Below are 24,977 nucleotides of genomic sequence, written 5' to 3' on the forward strand. Positions count from 1 at the left end.
TGATTATAAGCTGATCAAGAACTCCTATAGAAGCAATATGGCCACTCCAGATCCAGAACTGACCAAAGTGAGTGACAGTCTCTATTAGCCTTCTATCCATAGCAGCAAGATCTAGTCAGTACACACACACATTGTCTCTGTGCGTGCACAGGTTTATGCTCCAGCCTGTCAAGAAGGTTCGTGCTGACCTGAAGAAAGGTCGCAGTGACAAGGAGGACAAGATCAGAGCCATTCAGAACCAGGCACACAACATGTCCTACCTAGCTCAATAATTAGTATCCAAAACCTACATATACGAACATATAATTATATAGTATACCATCATACACGCGTACACTGCATGAGTATCAATTATTGATAGCCACATACATTGCATGATGCTGTCACATTGTGTCTTAGCTCGATATATCAATATTTACACTGTTCAGAATCAGGTACGTATATGCATGTTTTATATAGCTCGATAGTTATATACGTATCAATACTTTACGCCCCTCTCTCCGTGTGCAGGTGTCATATTGGGAGAAGGAGGTACGTAGTGGAGAAGAGAGTCTCAGAGACCTCGTTAGTCAGAAACGATAATCTGTATACACGTAGTTACCCCTGGCAACTGTTTATTTATTTATCAATAATTATTATTATGCAACAATTAATTTTGTGCACTTGTTATTAATGGTCATAATTTATCATGTATAATAAATATATAATTATACGAATGATAATTATACAGAAAATAATTATGACTGACAATTATTCCAACTGTTCATAATTATAGGAATTATGAAATTACGTATACTGTTCTATTGCAACGAGTACTTGCACTCTACACCCTCGGGCATGTGCAGTATGATAGTCTTCGTGCCTGACCACTCCATCCGGATGTAGTTACTATGGTTACTGGGGGAGGAGCTTGATATGGCCGGCCAACTGCACACAACCTTTGGTGCTTGGTTCATACCAACCAGTGAGGTTGTGATCTGTAGGAGGAAGGTTATGCAATACAGTAACCATGACAATGCGTGGGAGGGAGGGAGGTTACTAGTGTAAGCATGGACAGTACTTGTAACTGCAGTGGGTCAAAGAGCTACAGAATTGTAACTAAGATTGGCCAGGGAAAGCACTATTATTATATATATATAATTATAAAGAATTACATAACAAAAGTCCCTGCAATGCAATGTTCACAACTGGCCAGGAAAAGCAATAAAAAGGGATCTCACAATTTACGGCCTTTAAGAGATGCTACATTAGATGCTGGTTTCTTTCCAGCACTAACCACACACACGCACACGCCCACACACACACGTACCAGAGAGCAATTAGTTAGCGTAGGAGTAGTTTCCCATCATCAGAGAACACGAGAGTAGTGACTGGATGTTTGTGAGACTGTACTATCTGAGTGCGTCCTTGCTTGAGATCATAGAACACCACCTGACCCGCTCTACCCCCCACAGCTAGCCTCCGAGACTTGGGGGAGTAACTGATGTTGGGGATCCTGCTTGTATAGGAGGAGGGAGGTACTAGCCGTATATAGGATGGTCTGCAAGAACAGATAATAAGATATTAATTTTAGACTTTTGTTGACAACAGATACGACATCTAGCACACCACAACCATATGCAATAACATAACTATGAGACCCCCTGCAGAGATAATTAGGTTAGTGTATAAATAGTGTACTTTCATGAATCATCAAAGAGCTATATATACGTATGGAATATCAATGTATAGTGGTGGTCTATTCTTTACTGTGTGGAATCTACGCACATAAGCCAAAGCATGTACCCCCAGAGTGTGAATTTGTGTTCTAATAATTATTTGTGGTCTGCTAAGAATCGTGATGTCATACAAGTACTGGTGTATAAGGTATTTACGATCAAATCATTAGCACTGGCAAAGCTTGATAATTATGTTGGATACTCACAAAACATTGTAGTAATATGATAATATTTAGAGATACATTAATTTTGTCTGCAAAAGAACACATTACAGTTTAGTATTTGAGGTAAAAGATAAGATGCCATGGTCAGATACCGAAAGCACCACAACCACTGAAACCTTGTAACGTGTGGGAATAGGTTACTGTATAAATTGTGTACTTTAGTAGAGCATCAACTTTGAACTGAGCTACACATGTACAGCACAAAGATGGGCTCGAATGTGAAGATTATCGGTATCTCAGTGGCAGCGTTTGTGCTACTGACAATCTCAATGTATGGAGGTCTATCCTTTGCTGTGTGGAATCTACATAGCCAATTACCTAAAAGCCACCATACACCAGGCAACTTTCAGGCAATTCATTGCCTACAATAGCCTTGTGTATGGATGGTGGCCTGCATCACTGTACACGCACAATAGCCTTGTGCATGGATGGTGGCCTGCATCACTGTACACGCACAATAGCCTTGTGCATGGATGGTGGCCTGCATCACTGTACACGCACAATAGCCTTGTGCATGGATGGTGGCCTGCATCACTGTACACGCACAATAGCCTTGTGTATGGATGGTGGCCTGCATCACTGTACACGCACAATAGCCTTGTGCATGGATGGTGGCCTGCATCACTGTACACGTACAATAGCCTTGTGCATGGATGGTGGCCTGCATCACTGTACACGCACAATAGCCTTGTGTATGGATGGTGGCCTGCATCACTGTACACGCACAATAGCCTTGTGCATGGATGGTGGCCTGCATCACTGTACACGCACAATAGCCTTGTGCATGGATGGTGGCCTGCATCACTGTACACGCACAATAGCCTTGTGTATGGATGGTGGCCTGCATCACTGTACACGCACAATAGCCTTGTGCATGGATGGTGGCCTGCATCACTGTACACGCACAATAGCCTTGTGCATGGATGGTGGCCTGCATCACTGTACACGCACAATAGCCTTGTGTATGGATGGTGGCCTGCATCACTGTACACGCACAATCTTACTACACTTGATCCCATTTTAAAGAGCTCTCCTTTCAGATTATCAGAAATCCATAACTTTATTATTGCAATAAGGAAGCACATACGGAAGGTATAATAATACAATGACAAATGTTTTAAGTATCCAATTTCCAGCTGGACACCACTTGAGTATACGTACGAACCTTTCTGTCCTGGTCTAGAGTGAACTCGAGGAGGCGGAGTGTTGAGGGGGCGTTGGATGACCCGGGACGTGGGTACTTGTAGTCCTCGACCGTCTGATTGGACGAATTAAACGTGTGCACTACCTCCACACCACTCTCGTCCACCTACACAATCACATGACATGTACGCTAATACTAGTAATACTCGTACAACAAAATGTTAAACATAAAAGTGCCAATATTCATTTTTTTGTACGGCCATAGCTTTAGTTCTGGTGACCAAATTTCAATAATTTTGTGGTTATAAAAGGAGCTCTTTTAATTGGAAAGGTACAACATGCATACGTTCATCATTTTTGATTTTAAATACCATCTGATGGACATTTGGAAAATGAGAAATTTGGTCATGTTGTAAATTTGTGAGTTGAACACACCATTTTAAAGAGCTACTTTTAAGCTTTCAAAAAATCAGAAAATCAGTTTGAATGACTCACCTTCTTTCGTCTTTGGTTGCCACCAGTAGCCGGTGTAGCGATCAAACTCCTCTTGTATGATAAAGGAGGGTGCTCCAGCTGACCTCTGACCCCCAGGTTTGTCTGTAAAAAAGTACATAATAGCATTTAAGGACACAAAGGAACTTTTGTTGATAACTGATAAGACGTCAGGTGCACCACAACATAACTTAGAAACCCCAGAGATAAGATATTGAATAAGAGGTCACCATTTAAATTATGTAGAGCATCAACTTTGAACTAAGCTACACATGTACAGCATAAAGATGGGCTCGAATGTGAAATTCTGTATCTCTCAAATAGCCTTTGTGCTACTGACAATTTCAATGTTTGGAGGTCTATCCTTTGCTGTGTGGAATCTGAAATCTGAGAATGCAAACCTACAGAACCAAATCTCTGAATTGCGAGGCTTTGTCGGAGCTAATCCAAACCCCCACTCGAGTGATGAAGCCACGGTGATGGACACACTAAAGCGACTAACTCGACAATCCAGCTCCTCTCAAAGTGCTACTGATCTACTTGCTGATGCTCTGGCAGAACTAATTGAAAAGAAACTCTACACTATAATGGACTGTGCTAGAGATGACGCTGATAATTTAACCGACTGTTCGCTCAAGCCAGGCCCAAAGGGGGACAAGGGATGCCTGGGTGATCAAGGTAAAGAAGGCCCTCAGGGAATGAACGGAGAACCTGGGGTCAAAGGACACAACGGTTACCCTGGTCATAAAGGGGAGGTGGGTCCAAAGGGTCCTATCGGCGATCTCGGCCCAATGGGGCACCGAGGGGTTAAAGGAGATATGGGCGAGATCGGTCAACGAGGCGAGGCCGGGGTTAAAGGTGACGAAGGTATGAAAGGAGAATATGGTTTCCCTGGACACAAAGGCGAGAGTGGCGGGCCGGGTGCCAAGGGAGTTAAAGGAGATCGAGGCTTTGGAGGCAATAATGGACAAAAGGGAGAGAAAGGAATGACGGGAGTGCAAGGTCCACCGGGACCTATTCCCACCACACAACCACCAACTACTGAAGCCATGACTACACAACCACCAACTGTTCCCTCTGAGAGGTGTGGTGGTCCTGGATGGAGGAAGGTGGCATTCATTGATATGACTAATACTAGCCAAAACTGCCCTCAAGGACTAACACTGACTGGCTACTCAAAACGATCATGTGGTCGAACACATGCAACTTCATGGAATTGTTCATCAGTCACCTTTCCTGTTGGTGGTGGTCAATACAGTCGAGTGTGTGGGAGAGCTAAGGCTTATCAATATGGTGTCCTGGCGTCATTTTATGGGTATCACAATTCACGTGGTATCAATGCAGTGTACGTTGCTGGACTAAGCTTCACTCATGGAACACCCAGGACACACATTTGGACATTTGCAGCTGGTTACTATCAAGGAATCAGTGGTGATAGTAGCTTTAGAAACTATCGCTGTCCTTGTAACCCAGGCAACAGCATCGGCTCTCCTCCTTTTGTTGGTAATGACTATTTCTGTGAGAGTGGCGTAAGCTCTCGTTCTGCAGTTACTCCTTACATGCTTCACCCTGATGATCCACTCTGGGATGGTCAGGGCTGTATCCATGGCAACACATGCTGTCAGTTGAACAACCCACCGTGGTTTAATAAAACACTACCAACCCCCACAACTGATGATATTGAAATGAGACTATGTATGAGTAGTAGTGCTAGATCTGCTAACATAGCTCTTGAACAAATGGAACTATACGTCTACTGATGAACTAGACACTGAACATTGATCTGGCTACTGATTTACATCGTACAATTATATAAGCTGTAGTTTATTGATCAATGGTATGAACAATGAATTTGTGTGTTAGATAAATAATTTATTAAGCTGAAGGCATACATTCAAGCCTGCCATGTCACCATCAGGGACCTGATTGATGTCAAATCACAGGTCAGATCACATATTATCACATATTATAGAGTTCATACCGATACAGTTGCATTGCAGGACTCGTTGGAGGCATTGGATCCCCTGTTTAAGGACGTTGGTATGCAATGCAGGTAAAAGTAGTCAAGCTAAGGTCGCTTCATTCGTGGTCCAGTATTCAACCACACAAATGATAAGACATCAAATGCACCACAACATAACTTAGAAACCCCAGAGATAAGATATTAAATAAGAGGTCACGGCACCATATAAATTGACTTCAGTATAGAGTATTAACTTTGAACTGATTTACGCATGTACAACAAAAAATGGATTCAAATGTGAAGATTATCGGTATCTCAGTGGCAGCCTTTGTGCTACTGACAATCTCAATGTATGGAGGTCTATTCTTTGCTGTGTGGAATCTACATACCCAAAGCGTGAGTCTAAAGACTGATAATCAGAACCAAAACTCTGAATTGCGAAGTTTAAAAGAGAACCAAATCACTGAATTACGATGTCTGAAATCTGAGAATGCAAACCTACAGAACCAAATCTCTGAATTACGAGGCTTTGTTGGAGCTAATCCAAACTCCCACTCGAGTGATGAAGCCACGGTGATGGACACACTAAAGCGACTAACTCGACAATCCGGCTCCTCTCAAAGTGCTACTGATCTACTTGCTGATGCTCTGGCAGAACTAATTGAAAAGAAACTCTACACTATAATGGACTGTGCTAGAGATGACGCTGATAATTTAACCGACTGTTCGCTCAAGCCAGGCCCAAAGGGGGACAAGGGATGCCTGGGTGATCAAGGTAAAGAAGGCCCTCAGGGAATGAACGGAGAGCCTGGGGTCATAGGACTCAGCGGACACAATGGTTACCCTGGTTACCCTGGTCATAAAGGGGAGGTGGGTCCAAAGGGTCCTATCGGCGATCCTGGCCCAATGGGGCACCGAGGAGTTAAAGGAGATATGGGCGAGATCGGTCAACGAGGTGAGGCGGGGGTTAAAGGCGAGCGAGGCTTTAGAGGAGAACACGGTTTCCCTGGACACAAAGGCGAGAGTGGCGGGCCGGGCGCCAAGGGGGTTAAAGGAGATCGAGGCTTTGGAGGCAATAATGGACAAAAGGGAGAGAAAGGAATGACGGGGGTTCAAGGTCCACCGGGACCTATTGCTACTACCATTCCCTCTGAGAGGTGTGGTGGTCCTGGATGGAGGAAGGTGGCATTCATTGATATGACTAATACTAGCCAAAACTGCCCTCAAGGACTAACACTGACTGGCTACTCAAAACGATCATGTGGTCGAACAAATTCACAAGATTGCTCATCAGTCACCTTTCCTGTTGGTGGGGGTCAATACAGTCGAGTGTGTGGGAGAGCTAGGGCTTATCAGTGGGGTGATATGGCGTCCTTTTATGCGTATCATGCTTGGTCACATGGTATCAATGCACAGTACGTTGATGGACTAAGCTTCACTCATGGAACACCCAGGACACACATTTGGACATTCGCAGTTGGTTGGTATCAAGGAACCAGTGGTGATGCTAGTGATAATATTAGACTACACCTCTGCCCTTGTAACCCAGGCAGCAAGCACGGCTCTCCTCCTTTTGTTGGTAATGACTATTTCTGTGAGAGTGGCGTAAGCTCTCGTTCTGCAGTGCGTCCTTACAGACTTCACCCTAATGATCCACTCTGGGATGGTCAGGGGTGTATCCATGGCAACCCGTGCTGTTCGTTGAACAACCCACCATGGTTTAACCAAACACTACCAACCCCCACAACTGATGATATTGAAATGAGACTATGCTTGGCTAATTCTGCACCTTATGCTAACATAGCTCTTGAACAAATGGAACTATACGTCTACTGATGAACTAGAGACACTGAACATTGATCTGACTCTGTTAGCTACTGAATATCCTATAGATACTTGTCAAGATAATTTTTTGATAGTCATGGATAATTATTACTAAACCTTAGTGAATGTGCTGAAATTTGATAATTTAATTGCGTTTTAACTTTTGTGATACTCATATGTAACTACACTGTATACAAACTTTGGTGCTTGGTTCATACCAAACAGTGAGGTTGTGATCTGTAGGAGGACGGGAGGTTATACAAATAACCAATACTGTAACCATGACAGTGCGTGGGAGGGAGGGAGGTTACTAGTGTAAGCATGGACATAGCCTCGATTCCAGGCCGCTTGAACAAGGCGGCCTGGTATACCTTGTATGCGCATGCGTGTACATTACCCCAAAAAGGGGGTAATCTGTGTATTTGTGGATACTGTCAGTAAAATAAACCGTATACTATTTGTATTCTGATTTTACAGTCCATTACATAGAAGTATTGTGCAAAGATGACTGAGTTCTTACGCCCTTTATTGTATCAAGCCAAGCCCTACACTGTAAGGCTACAGATGTTATAGGAAAGGCATGATGTGTTCCTGTGGGTCCCCTGATGAGGCTGTGGTAATATAGACCAGGCAAGTGTTCTGCTACTAAATCTTGCCTTTATGTTCAACAAGAAGTCATCGCTGAAGAAGCTAATGATTACTCCTGAAAGCTTTTAATAAGCTTTAACTCGACACTCAGGAAGTTATTCACTCAAGATCTACTGATGTATTAAAGAGTCCACCACTCTTCCTAGCTGGCAACGCTACCTGTCTGAGAGGCTTTCTTAAACTGTCTCTTTGATAAACAGAGCTAGAAGAAGCAACACTGCTGCAGCATAATTATTCTAGTGTCTCTGAAAGCTGTCACATTGTCATACGTATTATTCCCTTTTGTAACTTTGTCCGTTTTTTTATAATTTGTATGATGAAATTGTTGTCAATTATTTCGCGCATGCGCATACAAGGTATACCAGGCCGCCTTGTTCAAGCGGCCTGGAATCGAGGCTAGCATGGACAGTACTTGTATACAGTGGGGAAAAGAGCTACAGATAAAAAATTGATAAGATTGGCCAGGGAAAACAATAAAAAGAGATCTCATACACACACACGCACGCACGCACGCACACACACACACACACACGCCCGCACACACACACGTACCAGAGAGCAATTAGTCAGCGTAGGAGTAGATATAGCCATCATCAGAGAACACGAGAGTAGTGACCGGATGTTTGTGAGACTGTACTATCTGAGTGCGTCCTTGCTTGAGATCATAGACCACCACCTGACCCGCCCTACCCCCCACAGCTAGCCTCCGAGACTTGGGGGAGTAACTGATGTTGGGGATCTTGCATGGTATAGGAGGAGGGAGGTACTAGCTGTATATAGGCTGGTCTGCAAGAACAGATAATAAGTACATATTAATTTTAGACTTTTGTTGACAATTTAACAGATACGACATCAAGCACACCACAACCATATACAATAACATAACTATGAAACCCCCTGCAGAGATAATTAGGTTAGTGTATAAATAGTGTACTTTCATGAATCATCAAAGAGCTATATACACGTATGGAATATCAATGTATAGTGGTGGTCTATTCTTTACTGTGTGGAATCTACGCACATAAGCCAAAGCATGTACCCCCAGAGTGTGAGTCTATTATTTAAAAGGATGAGACATTACATTGAATTGCGAAGTCTAAAATCTGAGAATGCAAACCTACAGAACCAAATCTCTGAATTGCGAGGCTTTGTCGGAGCTAATCCAAACCCCCACTCGGGTGATGAAGCCACGGTGATGGACACACTAAAGAGACTAACTAGACAATGTGGCTCCTCTCAAAGTGCTACTGATCTGCTTACTGCACCACAACCACTTAGAAACCTGGCACACAACATGTGAGAATAATTGAATAAGAGATCACTGTGTACAAATAGTGTAGCTACTTTAGTAAGAGCATTGTCTTTGAACTGAATGTACAACACAAACATGGGCGCAAATATGAAGTTCAGTATCTCTCAAATAGCCTTTGTGCTACTGACAATCTCAATGTTTGGAGGTCTATCCTTTGCTGTGTGGAATCTACATAGCCAAGTTTCTGAATTACGAGGCTTTGTCGGAGCTAATCCGAACCCCCACTCGAGTGATGAAGCCACAGTGATGGACACACTAAAGCGACTAACTCGACAATCCGGCTCCTCTCAAAGTGCTACTGATCTACTTGCTGATGCTCTGGCAGAACTAATTGAAAAGAAACTCTACACTATAATGGAATGTGCTAGAGATGACGCTGATAATTTAACCGACTGTTCGCTCAAGCCAGGTCCAAAGGGGGACAAGGGATGCCTGGGTGATCAAGGTAAAGAAGGCCCTCAGGGAATGAACGGAGAGCCTGGGGTCATAGGACTCAGCGGACACAATGGTTACCCTGGTTACCCTGGTCATAAAGGGGAGGTGGGTCCAAAGGGTCCTATCGGCAATCCCGGCCCAATGGGGCACCGAGGGGTTAAAGGAGATATGGGCGAGATCGGTCAACGAGGTGAGGCGGGGGTTAAAGGTGACAAAGGTATGAAAGGACATTATGGTTTCCCTGGACACAAAGGCGAGAGTGGCGGGCCAGGTGCCAAGGGAGTTAAAGGAGATCGAGGCTTTGGAGGCAATAATGGACAAAAGGGAGAGAAAGGAATGACAGGGGTGCAAGGTCCACCGGGACCTATTCCCACCACACAACCACCAACTACTGGAGCAATGACTACACAACCACCAACTACTGGAGCAATGACTACACAACCACCAACTACTGGAGCAATGACTACACAACCACCAACTGTTCCCTCTGAGAGGTGTGGTGGTCCTGGATGGAGGAAGGTGGCATTCATTGATATGACTAATACTAGCCAAAACTGCCCTCAAGGACTAACACTGACTGGCTACTCAAAACGATCATGTGGTGCAGCACATTCGAATGTATACGGTTGTTCATCAGTCACCTTTCCTGTTGGTGGGGGTCAATACAGTCGAGTGTGTGGGAGAGCTAAGGCTTATCAGTGGGGCAGCTTGCTGTCCTTTTATGGGTATCACCAATACTCACGTGGTATCAATGCACAGTACGTTGATGGACTAAGCTTCACTCATGGAACACCCAGGACACACATTTGGACATTTGCAGCTGGTTACTATCAAACAATCACTACTAATAATAACTATAGATACCATCGCTGTCCTTGTAACCCAGGCAACACCGACGGCTCCCCTCCTTTTGTTGGTAATGACTATTTCTGTGAGAGTGGCGCCAGCTCTTCTTCACGTGGACATAGCATATTTTTCCTTGATGATCCACTCTGGGATGGTCAGGGATGTATCCATGGCAACCCGTGCTGTCAATTGAACAACCCACCGTGGTTTAACCAAACACTACCAACCCCCACAACTGATGATATTGAAATGAGACTATGCATGAATAATCCTGCGACTCATGCTAACATTGCTCTTGAACAAATGGAACTATACGTCTACTGATGAACTAGATACACTGAACATTGATCTAACTCTGTTAGCTACTGATTTACAATTATTGTGACGGTCATAGATATTACCGAAAACCTTTGTGAATGTGCTGAAAGTTTGACAATTTAATTGCGTTCTAACTTTTTGCGATATAAGCATACCAGTATGGGTATTTACAATGTTATGCTAAGACTTGCAAATTAAAGTTCGTAAATTGATGCTCGCAAAACATTGTAATAATATTTAGATACTTAATTGTTCACCTGTAGTAAGAGAGGTCATCTGATGCTTGACCCCGGTAGCGCTGTCTATCACCCACACCTCCCCCCGACATACACAGCCGAGGAGCTGAGGGGTCAAAGGGCAAAGCTTGTAGTCCAATGCCCAAGGAAACTCTGGGAATTTAGCCACACCCACTTCCTGTACAGGAGAGGGGTCAGAACAGTATTACCATAATCTGCTCTCAAAGGTAGCTACCAGAATGGCTGAATTGTATTATCACACCTGCTCAGTGAGTACTTAGAATACCAATATGTAACTACATGTAGACTATATACAACCCTTTTCACGAAATGCATTTAGAGAAAACATAAGTCAACCACTATAGCTACAGTGCACACAGTGGGACCACACTATAGGTTCTGTACACTAGCTACAGTGCACACAGTGGGACCACACTATAGGCTCTGTACACTAGCTACAGTGCACACAGTGGGACCACACTATAGGCTCTGTACAATAGCTACAGTGCACACAGTGGGACCACACTATAGGCTCTGTACACTAGCTACAGTGCACACAGTGGGACCACACTATAGGCTCTGTACACTAGCTATACAGTGCGCACAGTGGGACCACACTATAGGCTCTGTACACTAGCTACAGTGCACACAGTGGGACCACACTATAGGCTCTGTACACTAGCTACAGTGCACACAGTGGGACCACACTATAGGCTCTGTACACTAGTCTACACACTGCAGGTCAATTAGAGTAGCATTTCTGCTTCTTGCTGCATTTCAAGTGAGGTTGGTACCAGCCAGCACACTAGTACACTGTGTTATAAGGAGACTCACTGATTGCCTGTCCAGGACCAGACACTGAGGTCCATGCACTAGGAGGAGATCACATGATGACAAGTAGTCATACTGTGTGAGGCCACTACCTGTGGACCGCATCCGTTCCCGTAGCAACTGCTCGGACCTGAGGACAATTCAATTCAGTATTCAAAATGTACCAGCACAGCATAGAAGATCAAATGCTACAATGTCATGTGATACGTTACAGTGCATAGTTATACAAGACTAAGATATGTACAGGCATTACCTACAGCCGTACATTACCCCACACCTCACACCCACACACTTCGAGAGTTGTCTGGTAGGATGATCGGAAGAGCACAGTTTCCTCCAGCTAGTCTGCAATGGGCGACTAAGCTCGGTAGTCACGGCAACAGGAGGGTCTACGACCATCTTTCACAACCTGCGGAGTCTCGCTCAACATCTGTGACAGTGTGTGTGGTGTGTGGTGTGGGCGGGGATATAGTTATAGCCTCGTGCATTGGAACTACAATTATATTAACTGTTCCAAGGTCACAGTACAATGACGTAAGGGAGTACCCCAGTGTGTGTATATATAATAAGGGTACCCCAGTGTGTGTGTACTGTGTGTGTGTGTGTGTGGTGTGTGAAGAGTGTATATAGTGAGGGTACACATTACCCCCTGGCCTCACCATCGCCATGATAGGGTGGAAAGTGGCTGTACAGGGACCCCCCGGACAGAAACAACACTTGACGACCGTCCCTACTCAAGTTGATGGTGTTGGGGAGTCCTTGGAATGGCCTCGAGTAGCCAGTCTTAATGGAGCGACACGTTTGAATCATCTCTTGGAAATCCATGGCAGCCGGCCATAGTTCTCTATCTAGGGCTGGCTGGGTGTGGTAACGCCTCCTCTTCTTTGTTATTGTTGTACAGTAGGGAAAATCCCATCGTATAGGGAAATCCCCAATGCTTGGTGTGCATTAAATAGAAACAAACTTTTGGTTGGATATAAAATTCTGATCAAGAGCTCCTATCCTATAGAAGCAATAATGGCCACTCCAGATCCAGAACTGACCAAAGTGAGTGACAGTCTCTATTAGCCTTCTAGCCATAGCAGCAAGATCTAGTCAGTACACACACACACACACACACACACACACACATACACACACACACACACACACACACACACACACACACACACACACACACACGTACACACACATTGCTTGTCATGCATGCATGTACGTACATGCAACCTTTAGTCTCGTGGGCCATACCCATAGTATCACACACACACACTGTGCAGGCATTCTCTGAGCTCCAAGTAAAGATGATTGAAAACAGTCAGCGTGTCAAGATTGCCGAGGGTCAGGTAATGGCTATCAAGAAGGACATCGCTAAGTCTAACCTCACAGATAAAGAGTTGTCTAATCTCCCTCCTGGCACTAACACCTACCAGGCAGTGGGACGGATGTACGTGAGGGGGTGGGCGTAAAGATAATGACATCAGCGTATATTAACTGTATAATTATGGGTAATGATTGAAAGGAACAGCTTCAACTACATAGCTATAGCTATTAGTTAATAGCTTCATTTCTAGCCCCAGTATTTAGCAGTAGTAACCTAGCAAGTGTACGATATACAATTGATTTCACCGCCCACACACACACGCCCACACTATATGCACAGGTTTATGCTCCAGCCTGTCAAGAAGGTTCGTGCTGACTTGAAGAAAGGTCGCAGTGACAAAGAAGAAAAGATCAGAGCCATTCAGAACCAGGTACACAGACTAACTAGTCCTACCTATACATCAATATAATTAGTTTCCAAAAACTATACAAATGTAATATAATAGCACAGCTAGTTAACTCCGTAAGTACCATTATAATTATATTGTATATCAATATACATATTCACACCCCTCCCTCTCTCTGTGTGCAGGTGTCATATTGGGAGAAGGAGGTACGGAGTGGAGAAGAGAGTCTCAGAGACCTTGTTAGTCAGAAACGATAATCTGTATTTACGTAGTAACCCCTGGCAACTGTCCCGTATCAGCATGCAATGTGTTAAATTCTTTGTGTACTTGTTACAATTATGTCTTGAAATTGTTATCAATTATTATGCTTCGAGGCGTAGCCGCACGATGGATACGGTATATGTAGTAGATAATTATTTTGTAAACTTTGACCTCTTGCAGACACACCCCTTATCCTATGTACGTAATGCGCATGCGCGAATATCCACAGATCCTTGCAACATTGATTATCAATGCTTGCAGAGAATCAATTAATTTTCTTGAAGGCCTTGTAACTAAGCCACACAACACTACTCCTGATACAACAGATTATATACACTGAACCCATCCATGCATGCATGCAGATTCTGGCGGAACTTTTCTTGAGGTAACACTTAATGATACCTGTATATAATACAGTAGATATAATTATGATGCATGTAAAACAAGTCTTTTCTTCTTAGTGAGTTTATATTAGCTAACTTTAATGAAAACTTATTCCCCCTACTACTATAACACTAATACTTTTTGAGCGAAAGCATAACATGGCGAGAGGCATTAGCACAGTGCATGCAGCTTGCAACACTCGTTAACTTTGTCAACATCAACAACTATTTTAACTAACTAATTACCATTTCACACAAAACACACAAACACTGATTATTCCAACTGTTATATTATATATACAAATTATAGGAAATTACTGTTCTATTGCAACGAGTACTTGCACTCTACACCATCGGGCATGTGCAGTATGATAGTCTTAGTGCCTGACCACTCCACCCGGATATAGTTGCTATGGTTACTGGGGGTGGAGGTTGATATGGCCGGCCAACTGCACACAAACTTTGGTGCTTGGTTCATACCAAACAGTGAGGTTGTGATCTGTAGGAGGAAGGTTATGCAATACTGTAACCATGACAATGCGTAGGAGGGAGGGAGGTTATAAAAAATAAAATAATTTTGTATTGTAATTATTAATCACAAGTTAAGATGCTACATGTACATACACTGGTTTCTCACGCCCACACACACACACACACACACACACATACGCCCACACACACACATACGCCCACACACGTACCTGCCACACAGAGAGCAGTGAGTCAGCGTAGGAGTAGGTAGCCAGTAGTTTCCCATCATCAGAGAACACAAGAGTGGTGACTGGATGTTTGTGAGACTGTACTGTCTGAGTGCGCCCTTGCTTGAGATCATAGACCACCACCTGACCCGCTCTACCCCCCACAGCTAGCCTCCGAGACTTGGGGGAGTAACTGATGTTGGGGATCCTGTACATTGGAAGAGGAGGAGGGTACATTGCTATATATAATAACGAAAATAAAATTATGAGATACAACAAATTATTGATTGAAATTAGCAACACATTAAGTTATGACCATTCTAAGAACTGGTGCATGGGGATCCTGTACATGGAAGAGCCGGGGTAATTCAATATACAAAAAAGTTTGACTGATTGAAATTGGATCATTGCAACACAAGTTAGTTAGCTGTACCTAGCAAAGGATGGAAATATCTCCAGAATGCTCTTCTTCTTGTAGGGCTCCTGATCGCTACAGAACAGCACGACGTCCACCACCTGAGGAGAGGGCACACATAACAGCTGTGTAGGACGCACACAATTGTGTTAATAATAATAATGCCAGCAGATAATTATTCCTCAGGAAGCTATTTTGTGCCTAAACTAAATATGTACAATCTCTCGTACTGGCATAGACTTACATGTACGTAAAATGAACAGCTTGGCTCACCTCGACGAGTTGTAGGGAGACTTGTTGAGAAGCCTTATCAATGACCGTCCTCATGAGATCCAGCATCTCGTTCTTACAGTAGAGGAGCAGCTGATTGGAGGGAGTGAGGATACCAGCCGTACTGGGCGGCGGAGTCATACCAACCTGTACAAGCATAATTATAATTTGAGCGGCCATAACTTTAGTTCTGGTGACCCAATTTCAATGATTTTGTGGTTTTCTGAAAGCTTAAAAGGAGCTCTTTCAGTTGGTATGCTCAAATCCAATATCACTTTTTTTAGCCATTTTCGACAAAATACCATGGTCATTAGCCGAAAATGAGAAGTTTTGCTATGCCACAATTTTGTGAGTTAAACATACCATTTTAAAGAGCTCCTTTTAAGCTTTCAGAAAATCAGAAAACCATTGAAATCGGACCATTGCAACACAAATTATGGCCGTTCAAAGATGCTTCACTATAGACACAGAACTACTACACACACATACACAGTGGGGAGGGGTGGTCTAACCAGTACACACACAGGTAGTGGGGGGGAGGGGGTGGTCTAACCAGTACACACACACATACACAGTGGGGAGGGGGTGGTCTAACCAGTACACACACATACACAGTGGGGAGGGGTGGTCTAATTAGTACACACACGGCTAGTGGGGGGAGGGGGTGGTCTAACCAGTACACACACAGGTAGTGGGGGGGAGGGGGTGGTCTAACCAGTACACACACAGTGGGGAGGGGGTGGTCTAACCAGTACACACACACAGTGGGGAGGGGGTGGTCTAACCAGTACACACACAGGTAGTGGGGAGGGGGTGGTCTAACCAGTACACACACAGGTAGTGGGGAGGGGGTGGTCTAACCAGTACACACACAGGTAGTGGGGAGGGGGTGGTCTAACCAGTACACACACGGCTAGTGGGGAGGGGGTGGTCTAACCAGTACACACACAGGTAGTGGGGAGGGGGTGGTCTAACCAGTACACACACAGGTAGTGGGGAGGGGGTGGTCTAACCAGTACACACACAGGTAGTGGGGAGGGGGTGGTCTAACCAGTACACACACAGGTAGTGGGGAGGGGATGGTCTAACCAGTACACACACAGTTAGTGGGGGAGGGGGTGGTCTAACCAGTACACACACAGTTAGTGGGGGGAGGGGCTCACCTGAACTTGCTGCAGAGACGAGTGAGGGAAGTGTGTTACGTGTTGTGCCCCTAGGAACATTGTAACCTCCTTGGCTAGTATGGATACTATGGTGACAGGTTTCACTATCGCCATGAGATTGAGTGCTTTCTGTGCTACATCAGATGCAAACTTCATGGCCCTAGAGGATGAGTGGGCAGTCTTACGTATGTCACCTGATCCACCATGTGATTGGCTCGTCTTAGTGTTGGGGATGTAGTTGATCACAATATCAAGAAGCCCCATGACAATCTGTGTACAGGACGCATGGTTAATATTAATTGTACGTACTACCATATATGGTACTACTGTATATAGCGGGTAATGTCCGTTGGTACAATTATGAACTACGTACCTATAGCTAGTTAAATATACAACTCAGAATAGTGATTGTGGAATCTATTTTTCGCTTCAATTTTCAGATTAATGCCCTAAAACACACAAAAAAAGAACATTTGTTCCATATGAAAATAACTACGCCATACATTTGGACCACACCCACCTGTTGTATGTCAACGTATTTCTCCCAGAGGGGGAATCCCCTCCCCACCAACTCAGCCGCAGAGCACCTCAGGTTAGAGTGGATGGGAGAGCTGGATGATGGTTTCTCAAGCAGCACGGCCTGGAGGGTTTTAGCTGTGAGAGCGGCCGTGGCACGGTCCATGACCTCTGGGGGGTGGGCGTTCTTGGAGTGGGCGTCGCCCTTGTACTCGTTGTTGAACTCTGCGCCTATCATCCCGAGGATAATGAGTGCTGTAGACTGCTGTTGCTGAGTCGGCATTGGACCTGTGGAGATGAAAAATAGACGAAAGTTGTAAAAATAAGTTTCGTTTATTTAATATAAAAGTTGTACAGTAGACACCTTTAGGGAACAAAGTTTTGGCTCTTATACAGAGGCGGCTGGTACGGTAAGAAGATACTATTAAATTAATGGATAAAGATTTGTAGCTACTATTTACCTTCAAACAAGAAGTGGTCATCGTCATCAATATGGTGCTTGCTCTTTGCTGAGTCAGCAGACTTGGTGGGAGGCTGTAGCTTGGTGGCCCACACTTGGACCAGCTCACGACGACCGCTATGTTTGATACGACGTAGCTCTGCCTGAAGTAACGCTTGAGCAGCCTCTCGTATCTATACAGTCAGGGGGGGTGGGCTGACGTAAGTGTATAAGTATCTAGTAATTAAAGGGCTCTCTCCATGTACATGTACATGTATGTAACAGTATTAGTGTAACTAGGATAACCCTAGCTCAACCCACGCACACACCCCCCACACACACACTCCTCACAGCTTGACAGGGGTCGAGGAAGCGCGACGCCAGCACTGGGAGGTGTGGTGCTCGGAACTTGCCCTCCATACGCTCAGGGAGCATCACACAATGAAGAGCTGCAACCTGCAGCGACCAATCAGATCAATAGATACCTTTCAAAGAACTACAAAATGGATCGGTTTAATCGCGAAATTAACTCAAAGTTAGTATCAAAACAGGTCTTTTTTGAAATATCCCCAGGGCTTTATCACATGATGATCACCTGACTCCAGTTGGCTCGTATGATGTTATCTCGTAGCTGCTGACTATCCTCATCGCTGTCACTATCCTCTTCGTACGAGGTGTTGGTGGACTGACCCTTGATACCAGAGCTTCTCGCTAGGGCGTGTGCTCCCACACTCTGTGGGGATGGAGTGGAGTGGGTGGAGGGGCGTGGGGTTAAAAGTGTAGCTATAACTATTATACATGCATGTGAAAATAATTACACTGGCTGAGAATTGACATCAAATTCAACCAAAACCAAAACATATGTATATGACACCTGCTCACACATACACTGTGTATGCGAAGTATAGTTATGTATTCTCAAAGGGTACTAGGCTAGCCTATATAAAGATCAAAGGGACCTAAACCCTTTGATGTGGTTACCTGGTTCATGAGAGTGTTGGTGATGGAGACCATTGTCAGGAGGTGCTGAGTCGTCAGCGATTGGGACAGCTGCCAGCGAATGTGATACTTCTGATCAAACGTGAAACTCGTCTGACTGGTTTGACGAGTCACTGCTTTCTGATTGGACGGAGGTAAATATACGGACTCGGGATGATTGCCATCAACTTCTGCAGAATTCTCTGAACCTCCAATCCGTATCGTGTAGCTCGTTTGGACGTCAAGATCCTCCATCTCCTTTTTTGCTTCCTCCTCTTTCCCGGAGGAGGCACTAAACGACGAATGAGAGAACAGCCGCTGTTGTTGTTTGATACGCAGTCCCCAGCCAGGCAGTACTAGACTAAGGCAACCTCCCTTACTCATTAGACCGAAACACACCGGGCGTATCGGGCGCACTAGCCCCAGGGTTTGTTCACACTCCACGTCCAACGCCTCGTCCAGGTTCCAAGCGTGGAGGCAGGAAAGAAGGAGACGAACGATGTCTACAATCGTGCCTGGACCTGCAGCGTTCATGGGAGGATGGGGAATTATTAATCATGATAATGGCGATTGTTGATGGCTAACTTTGAGAGCCCGTCACTGGAGTTAGGATTGTTCAATTTTCAAAAATTAAAAGATGCATTTTGTAGCTCTTTGAAAGGCCTATCTAATGGTGTGTTTAGATCAGTGATAGCTGTCACTGGATCGCTACAATTTGAGTTAGAATGAATGCTATCCCTGGATTGGAGTTAGAATGAATGTACTTCACGCACCTTGTTCTTGCAGGTTCTCAGCGCTGATCTTAGCCACTGCTTGTCCGAGTGCTTCTCTCACACGCTCTTGTTCCCGAGAGCCAGACTGCTGACTCGGCAATCCAGCCGGTAGCGACTCTCGTCTTGGACCACGCCCACTTCCTGGTGACATCCCCGTACCTACACAACCAAGGCAACACATCTCAACAAGCCACTTTGCAATGATAAAATTCAATTTTTGGAACGGCCATAACTTAAGTTCTGATGATCAATGATTTTGTGGTTTTCTGAAAGCTTAAAAGGAGCTCTTTCAGTTGGTATGCTCATAATTGTTTTTGACCCATTTTTGGCAAAATATATATAGCCCATGGTATTTTGCCAAAAATGGGAAATTTTATCATGTTGGAATTTTAGGAGTTACAAAACATTGTAGTAATACGATAATATTTAGTTAATTTTGTCTGCAAAAGAACACATTACAGTTTAGTATTTGAGGTAAGATAAGATGCCATGGTCAGATACCGAAAGCACCGCAACCACTGAAACCTTGTAACGTGTGGGAATAGGTTACAGTATAAATTGTGTACTTTAGTAGAGCATCAACTTTGAACTGAGCTACACATGTACAGCACAAAGATGGGCTCCAATGTGAAGATTAATGTATTTGTGCTACTGACAATCACACTATACGGAGGTCTATCTTTTGCTGTGTGGAATCTACATACCCAAACTGTGAGTCTAAAGTATGAGAATGCTAACCTACAGAACCAAATCAATAAAAAGCAAGATATTGTCGGAGCTAATCCAAACCTCCACTCGAGTGATGAAGCCACGGTGATTGACACACTAAAGCGACTAACTCGACAATCCGACTCCTCTCAAAGTGCTACTGATCTACTTGCTGATGCTCTGGCAGAACTAATTGAAAAGAAACTCTACACTATAATGGACTGTACTAGAGATTACGCTGATAAATTAACCAACTGTTCGCTCAAGCCAGGCCCAAAGGGAGACAAGGGATGCCTGGGTGATCAAGGTAAAGAAGGCCCTCAGGGAATAAACGGAGAACCTGGGGTCAAAGGACACATTGGCTACCCTGGTCATAAAGGGGAGGTGGGTCCAAAGGGTCCAATTGGCGATCCCGGCCCAATGGGGCACCGAGGGGTTAAAGGAGATATGGGTGAAATCGGTCAACGAGGTGAGGCGGGGGTTAAAGGTGACGAAGGTATGAAAGGAGAATATGGTTTCCCTGGACACAAAGGCGAGAGTGGCGGGCCGGGTGCCAAGGGGGTTAAAGGAGATCGAGGCTTTGGAGGCAATAATGGACAAAAGGGAGAGAAAGGAATGACGGGGGAACAAGGTTCACCGGGACCTATTCCCACCACACAACCACCAACTACTGGAGCAGTGACTACACAACCACCAACTACTGGAGCAATGACCACACAACCACCAACTGTTCCCTCTGAGAGGTGCGGTGGTCCTGGATGGAGGAAGGTGGCATTCATTGATATGACTAATACTAGCCAAAACTGCCCTCAAGGACTAACACTGACTGGCTACTCAAAACGATCATGTGGTCGAACACATACAAATAGTGACGATTGTTCATCAGTCACCTTTCCTGTTGGTGGGGGTCAATACAGTCGAGTGTGTGGGAGAGCTAAGGCTTATCACTATGGGTACCTGTTGTCCTTTTATGGGTATAACCGTGACTCACGTGGTAACAATGCACAGTACGTTGATGGACTAAGCTTCACTCATGGAACACCCAGGACACACATTTGGACATTTGCAGCTGGTTTATATCAAGCAAACATTAGTAATATTGATACTGTACGTAGATACTATAACTGTCCTTGTAACCCAGGCAACACCTACGGCTCCCCTCCTTTTGTTGGTAATGACTATTTCTGTGAGAGTGGCGCAAGCTCTCGTTCTGCAATTGGACGTAACATATTTCACCCTGATGATCCACTCTGGGATGGTCAGGGCTGTATCCATGGCAACCCGTGCTGTTCGTTGAACAATCCACCGTGGTTTAACCAAACACTACCAACCCCCACAACTGATGATATTGAAATGAGACTATGTATGGTTCAATTGGTATCTAGTGGTAACATAGCTCTTGAACAAATGGAACTATACGTCTACTGACGAACTAGAGACACTGAACATTGATCTGACTCTGTTAGCTACTGAATATTAGATGTACATAATTATGTACTTGTCAAGATAATTTATTACCATATTACTGTGTACAGTATTACTTGCGAGCATCAAACATATGCAAACTTTGCGATGGTTGATAAATTCAGTCATTTGCGGGAAAATGGGAAATTTATGTTGCAAATTTAAGAGTTAATAATACTATTTTAAAGAGCTTCTTTTAAACTTTCAGAAAATCAGAAAATCATTGAAATTGCAACACAAGTTATGGCCGTTCAAAGATGCCATATACACCAGACACAGTCTCACGCAATTATTAAGTCAATTTGTAAATGTGCAGGCCACCTCTTTATTACAGCCACCATTGGCTGCAGCTAGTTTATATACCTATTCCAAAGTTTCTCCGTGCTGACAGATAGGTCCTGAAGGCATTGTCTTGCAGTGTGGGCTTGCGTACCTTGGGTGTGGTCACTACCTTCTCCATCTTGGCCAAATGGTTGATGAGGTTTTGAGGATCGAAAGCCAATACCTTCAGTCAAGGGTATAGCAGTAGAATAATAATAATTAATATCAAGTTAACAATTAAAAACAAATTTTCGTTTTGAAAGGCTATAAATTTCCTCCCCCCACACACACCCCCCACACCGCCCACACCACACAACACCTGTATTGATGAGTCCTCGGGGCTCACGGAGACTGTGCGTACTTGTAGGGGCACACCTCCACTCTGGGATGGAGTGGGCGGGAGCTCGGGTGTGTTGGAGAGAATCGTACGCGCTGTCTCACCATCCACACACCGATCCAGCGACCCTGTCATGTGATCAGTCATGTGACATCATAATTACATAGTGATTGACCACACCCACCAGTTTCAATCTGCCACACGTAGAGTTTCCCGTCTACACAGTGAACCAATAGAAAGTCTTCTTCCAAACGCCATCTGTAGGCAGCTCGTTAAAAACAGTTACTTTGCGTACCTCACACACACACACACACACACACACACACACACACACACACACGCACACACACACACACACACACACACACACACACACACACACACACACACATCTTTCCCCCACACACATCCTGCCCACATACACACACCCTCACGAACCTCACAGTGCTGACGGGGGAGGAGTGACAAGCGGCCACCAGCAGACACTTCCTCTCAGATGTCGAGAGGATGGCCACTGAGTAATCCTCCGCTATTGAGCACACACACGTCTGTAGTCGAGGCTGTGGGGTACAAAGGTCAAAGGTGGGGGTATGTTACAAATTGAGAGAGCTTCTTCTGAGCTTTCAGAAAACCAGAAAATCATTGAATTTGGACCATTCAAAACTGGCTGTTGCAAGGTTTAGAACCTTTTTAGAATCAAGAAGCTACGTACACCACCATAGGGAACTACACAGGTCATGCAATAAGTACCAAATTAAGTTGCCATTCAAATTTCATACATACATGTACATGTACGTACGTTTACATCAGGGGGGCAACTGATGATATTCTTCACTTTCCCTCCATGGACTGCAAAGTCCGCCACCAGATCCCCAGAATAGAGGTCCCACAGCTTCACTGTGAAGTCAGCCCCACCGGACACGAGGTAGTTTGAGTTGTAGGCCTTGCTGTAACCATACGGGTAGAGGAGGGACGTCACGTTGCCATGGTGACCCTTGAGGATACAATGCTGCGGCCAACCTGGAGGAGTACTAATTAGTATTTCAAAATTACAGAACAGTTTTTGCTTTTGTGTACGCGTCTTCAGGGTAGTTCCTGATGTAACTTCTGAGTAATCTCGCAGTATACTGACACATTCTCAGTAATTTCATAGTATACTGACACATTCTCAGTAAGTTCACAGTATACTGACACACATTCTTAGTAATCTCACAGTATACTGACCTCGGGAGAACTTGCGCGGCTGTAACATGAGCATGGTAGCGGCCTGTGTAGCCGAGAGCACAGCTACACAACCGTCACTCTGTCCACACACTAGCCGTCCGAACGAGGCCAAGTACAGAGCACACACTATCGTAGGGGGGTTGCTTTCAGGGGGGTACTGTAGCGGAGGGGGGTGGAGTCAGGGATAATTAGCCACACCCACTTACGAGCATGTCAGTGAGACCACATGGCATGGCGGGAGGTTCCCAGGAGTCCGCTATACAAGCACTACACTCTGGTAGTGTTAGGTCATTGGGACTGTGTATCACCTGATGAGCTGTGGGGGCGGTGTGGGCAGGGTGTGTGAGATGTGGAGTGTGTGAGGGTAAAATAAACGTTGAAAAATCATGTTCTGTATAGCACTGCCAGGCATTTTAATGTCCAGATTGTGATGTCACAAAAAAAATTTACTTGACTTTGAGTGTTGCACAGTTGGGGGTGTGTCCTTAATCCGGCGTATATCCCATAGACTAATCTTTCCTTCTTTGTTGCCCTCAACCATCCAGAACCTGTCCAGGTACACGCTCATCCCTGCCGAGTAGTCACGGCAACCAAGAATGTGTTCCACCACAGCACCGGCTGTTGATGCAACTACGTGTGTGTGTGTGTGTGTGTGTGTGTGTGTGTGTGGAGTGGGTGGGGGGAGGTAAATGTGGCAAGAAAACATTTAATAGCACCATACGTCTATTGTTATAGACATGCGTACATTGTAATTAGCAATAAGTTTTAGGAGCTGTATAAAGTTCAAAGACTCAGGACTATACGTGTATAACCAAGAGTTCATTCATGGTACGTACATGTACATGTATGACTGTCCTTACGCACTTTCCAATGTTGTCTCCAGACTCTCCAGTCCTGGGGTACACCTGGACACACAGTATATCACATGACACTATCCAACGAGATAACACACCCACCTTGATGACAGCTGGTATATAAAGCAGCGTCCGTCTTCCTTGGCCCAAACGGCAATTTTCTCGTAATCGACGTATTCTCCTGACGACCACTCACTCACATCTTGTTCACACGGGTAAATCATCAGCTGTTTCATCTTTCCTCCAGTCGCATCGTACAGCTAGTGGGGGGGGGGGGGACGGGCTAGTTATGACTTTATCGTACGTACGTGTATTGTCATTAAATTACTGTCTGAAAATGATAGAGAACACATAAATATCGTAGAGATTGGGGGAGGCTGAAAATGAGGATTTTGTTGATCTGGGGCTAGAGAATCCAGCACCACGCTCCAAACTATACGGAGGCAGTTATTCCAG

At 44.7% G+C, this 24,977-nt stretch overlaps 8 protein-coding genes across 12 annotated transcripts in view; 6 read left to right on the top strand and 2 right to left on the bottom strand.

Annotated features, from left to right (window-relative positions):
* On the top strand, positions 1 to 14,072 carry LOC135336627 (prefoldin subunit 1-like). 2 transcript variants are annotated; one of them, XM_064532503.1, is made up of 4 exons: positions 1 to 67; positions 13,268 to 13,434; positions 13,651 to 13,741; positions 13,903 to 14,072. In XM_064532503.1, the coding sequence occupies exons 1-4, from the start codon at positions 38 to 40 to the stop codon at positions 13,972 to 13,974; spliced, it is 360 nt and encodes a 119-aa protein (XP_064388573.1). In that variant the 5' UTR covers positions 1 to 37; the 3' UTR covers positions 13,975 to 14,072. The 2 variants fall into 2 exon arrangements, with proteins under 2 accessions (XP_064388573.1, XP_064388572.1); XM_064532502.1 differs by lacking the exon at positions 1 to 67 and adding an exon at positions 12,893 to 13,037.
* The window catches only part of LOC135336530 (sulfide:quinone oxidoreductase, mitochondrial-like), an 80,500-nt gene that overhangs the window by 38,621 nt on the left and 16,902 nt on the right, over positions 1 to 24,977 (top strand). The window lies entirely within an intron of this gene.
* The window catches only part of LOC135336426 (WD repeat-containing protein 7-like), a 27,793-nt gene continuing 3,585 nt past the window's right edge, over positions 770 to 24,977 (bottom strand). Inside the window, exons 8-28 of one of the 3 annotated variants that reach the window (XM_064532213.1) lie at positions 24,624 to 24,781; positions 24,532 to 24,572; positions 24,118 to 24,297; positions 23,874 to 23,983; positions 23,668 to 23,824; positions 23,243 to 23,463; positions 22,882 to 23,003; positions 22,628 to 22,701; positions 22,426 to 22,571; positions 22,149 to 22,290; positions 19,614 to 19,772; positions 18,844 to 19,361; positions 18,458 to 18,595; positions 18,214 to 18,318; positions 17,885 to 18,056; positions 17,428 to 17,711; positions 16,908 to 17,177; positions 15,748 to 15,891; positions 15,492 to 15,575; positions 8,565 to 8,751; positions 770 to 977 (exon numbers count right to left, since the gene is read on the bottom strand). In XM_064532213.1, coding sequence (XP_064388283.1) covers positions 8,575 to 8,751; positions 15,492 to 15,575; positions 15,748 to 15,891; positions 16,908 to 17,177; positions 17,428 to 17,711; positions 17,885 to 18,056; positions 18,214 to 18,318; positions 18,458 to 18,595; positions 18,844 to 19,361; positions 19,614 to 19,772; positions 22,149 to 22,290; positions 22,426 to 22,571; positions 22,628 to 22,701; positions 22,882 to 23,003; positions 23,243 to 23,463; positions 23,668 to 23,824; positions 23,874 to 23,983; positions 24,118 to 24,297; positions 24,532 to 24,572; positions 24,624 to 24,781 — 3,402 coding nt within the window. In that variant the 3' untranslated portion in view covers positions 770 to 977; positions 8,565 to 8,574. Of the gene's footprint in view, positions 978 to 7,183; positions 7,602 to 8,564; positions 8,752 to 14,593; positions 14,861 to 15,062; positions 15,268 to 15,491; positions 15,576 to 15,747; positions 15,892 to 16,907; positions 17,178 to 17,427; positions 17,712 to 17,884; positions 18,057 to 18,213; positions 18,319 to 18,457; positions 18,596 to 18,843; positions 19,362 to 19,613; positions 19,773 to 22,148; positions 22,291 to 22,425; positions 22,572 to 22,627; positions 22,702 to 22,881; positions 23,004 to 23,242; positions 23,464 to 23,667; positions 23,825 to 23,873; positions 23,984 to 24,117; positions 24,298 to 24,531; positions 24,573 to 24,623; positions 24,782 to 24,977 lie in introns of those variants that run through there. The other 2 variants (XM_064532212.1, XM_064532211.1) reach the window with 2 other exon arrangements.
* Positions 2,050 to 11,062, top strand: LOC135336495 (putative cuticle collagen 90). Its single transcript, XM_064532317.1, has 2 exons — positions 2,050 to 2,221; positions 9,470 to 11,062. The coding sequence occupies exons 1-2, from the start codon at positions 2,134 to 2,136 to the stop codon at positions 10,927 to 10,929; spliced, it is 1,548 nt and encodes a 515-aa protein (XP_064388387.1). The 5' UTR covers positions 2,050 to 2,133; the 3' UTR covers positions 10,930 to 11,062.
* On the top strand, positions 3,826 to 5,428 carry LOC135336504 (collagen alpha-1(XVII) chain-like). Its single transcript, XM_064532335.1, has one exon. It carries the CDS (start codon positions 3,850 to 3,852, stop codon positions 5,335 to 5,337), a length of 1,488 nt encoding a protein of 495 aa, XP_064388405.1. The 5' UTR covers positions 3,826 to 3,849; the 3' UTR covers positions 5,338 to 5,428.
* On the top strand, positions 5,739 to 7,518 carry LOC135336493 (collectin-12-like). The gene has a single exon (XM_064532315.1). The coding sequence runs from the start codon at positions 5,826 to 5,828 to the stop codon at positions 7,374 to 7,376; it is 1,551 nt and encodes a 516-aa protein (XP_064388385.1). The 5' UTR covers positions 5,739 to 5,825; the 3' UTR covers positions 7,377 to 7,518.
* LOC135336622 (dipeptidyl peptidase 9-like) lies at positions 8,663 to 12,851 on the bottom strand. The gene is made up of 5 exons (XM_064532494.1): positions 12,650 to 12,851; positions 12,283 to 12,420; positions 11,994 to 12,120; positions 11,181 to 11,337; positions 8,663 to 8,798 (listed from the first exon to the last, which is right to left on the bottom strand). Exons 2-5 carry the CDS (start codon positions 12,387 to 12,389, stop codon positions 8,779 to 8,781), a joined length of 411 nt encoding a protein of 136 aa, XP_064388564.1. The 5' UTR covers positions 12,390 to 12,420; positions 12,650 to 12,851; the 3' UTR covers positions 8,663 to 8,778.
* Positions 20,203 to 21,847, top strand: LOC135336497 (collectin-12-like). Of its 2 annotated transcripts, XM_064532323.1 has the most exons (2): positions 20,203 to 20,972; positions 21,033 to 21,847. In XM_064532323.1, the coding sequence occupies exons 1-2, from the start codon at positions 20,214 to 20,216 to the stop codon at positions 21,747 to 21,749; spliced, it is 1,476 nt and encodes a 491-aa protein (XP_064388393.1). In that variant the 5' UTR covers positions 20,203 to 20,213; the 3' UTR covers positions 21,750 to 21,847. The 2 variants fall into 2 exon arrangements, with proteins under 2 accessions (XP_064388393.1, XP_064388392.1); XM_064532322.1 differs by having other exon boundaries at positions 20,203 to 21,847.

This window comes from Halichondria panicea, chromosome 5 (assembly GCF_963675165.1).
Source record: "Halichondria panicea chromosome 5, odHalPani1.1, whole genome shotgun sequence".
NCBI classification, from domain to species: Eukaryota; Metazoa; Porifera; class Demospongiae; order Suberitida; family Halichondriidae; genus Halichondria; species Halichondria panicea.

What these genes read in the sequence shown, in the direction of transcription:
- LOC135336627 (XM_064532503.1), top strand. Translation starts at nt 38, where the DNA reads ATGGCCACTCCAGATCCAGAACTGACCAAA. An exon ending in CAGATCCAGAACTGACCAAA is followed by an intron (nt 68 to 13,267) that starts GTGAGTGACAGT and finishes CACACTGTGCAG; the next exon opens with GCATTCTCTGAGCTCCAAGT. An exon ending in TCAGAGCCATTCAGAACCAG is followed by an intron (nt 13,742 to 13,902) that starts GTACACAGACTA and finishes CTCTGTGTGCAG; the next exon opens with GTGTCATATTGGGAGAAGGA.
- LOC135336495 (XM_064532317.1), top strand. Translation starts at nt 2,134, where the DNA reads ATGTACAGCACAAAGATGGGCTCGAATGTGAAGATTATCGGTATCTCA. An exon ending in GACAATCTCAATGTATGGAG is followed by an intron (nt 2,222 to 9,469) that starts GTCTATCCTTTG and finishes CAATGTTTGGAG; the next exon opens with GTCTATCCTTTGCTGTGTGG.
- LOC135336504 (XM_064532335.1), top strand. Translation starts at nt 3,850, where the DNA reads ATGTACAGCATAAAGATGGGCTCGAATGTGAAATTCTGTATCTCTCAA.
- LOC135336493 (XM_064532315.1), top strand. Translation starts at nt 5,826, where the DNA reads ATGGATTCAAATGTGAAGATTATCGGTATCTCAGTGGCAGCCTTTGTG.
- LOC135336622 (XM_064532494.1), bottom strand. Translation starts at nt 12,389, where the DNA reads ATGGTCGTAGACCCTCCTGTTGCCGTGACTACCGAGCTTAGTCGCCCA. An exon ending in TGGTCCTGGACAGGCAATCA is followed by an intron (nt 11,338 to 11,993) that starts GTGAGTCTCCTT and finishes TCTCCTGTACAG; the next exon opens with GAAGTGGGTGTGGCTAAATT. An exon ending in GATGACCTCTCTTACTACAG is followed by an intron (nt 8,799 to 11,180) that starts GTGAACAATTAA and finishes CTGTTCTTGCAG; the next exon opens with ACCAGCCTATATACAGCTAG.
- LOC135336497 (XM_064532322.1), top strand. Translation starts at nt 20,214, where the DNA reads ATGTACAGCACAAAGATGGGCTCCAATGTGAAGATTAATGTATTTGTG.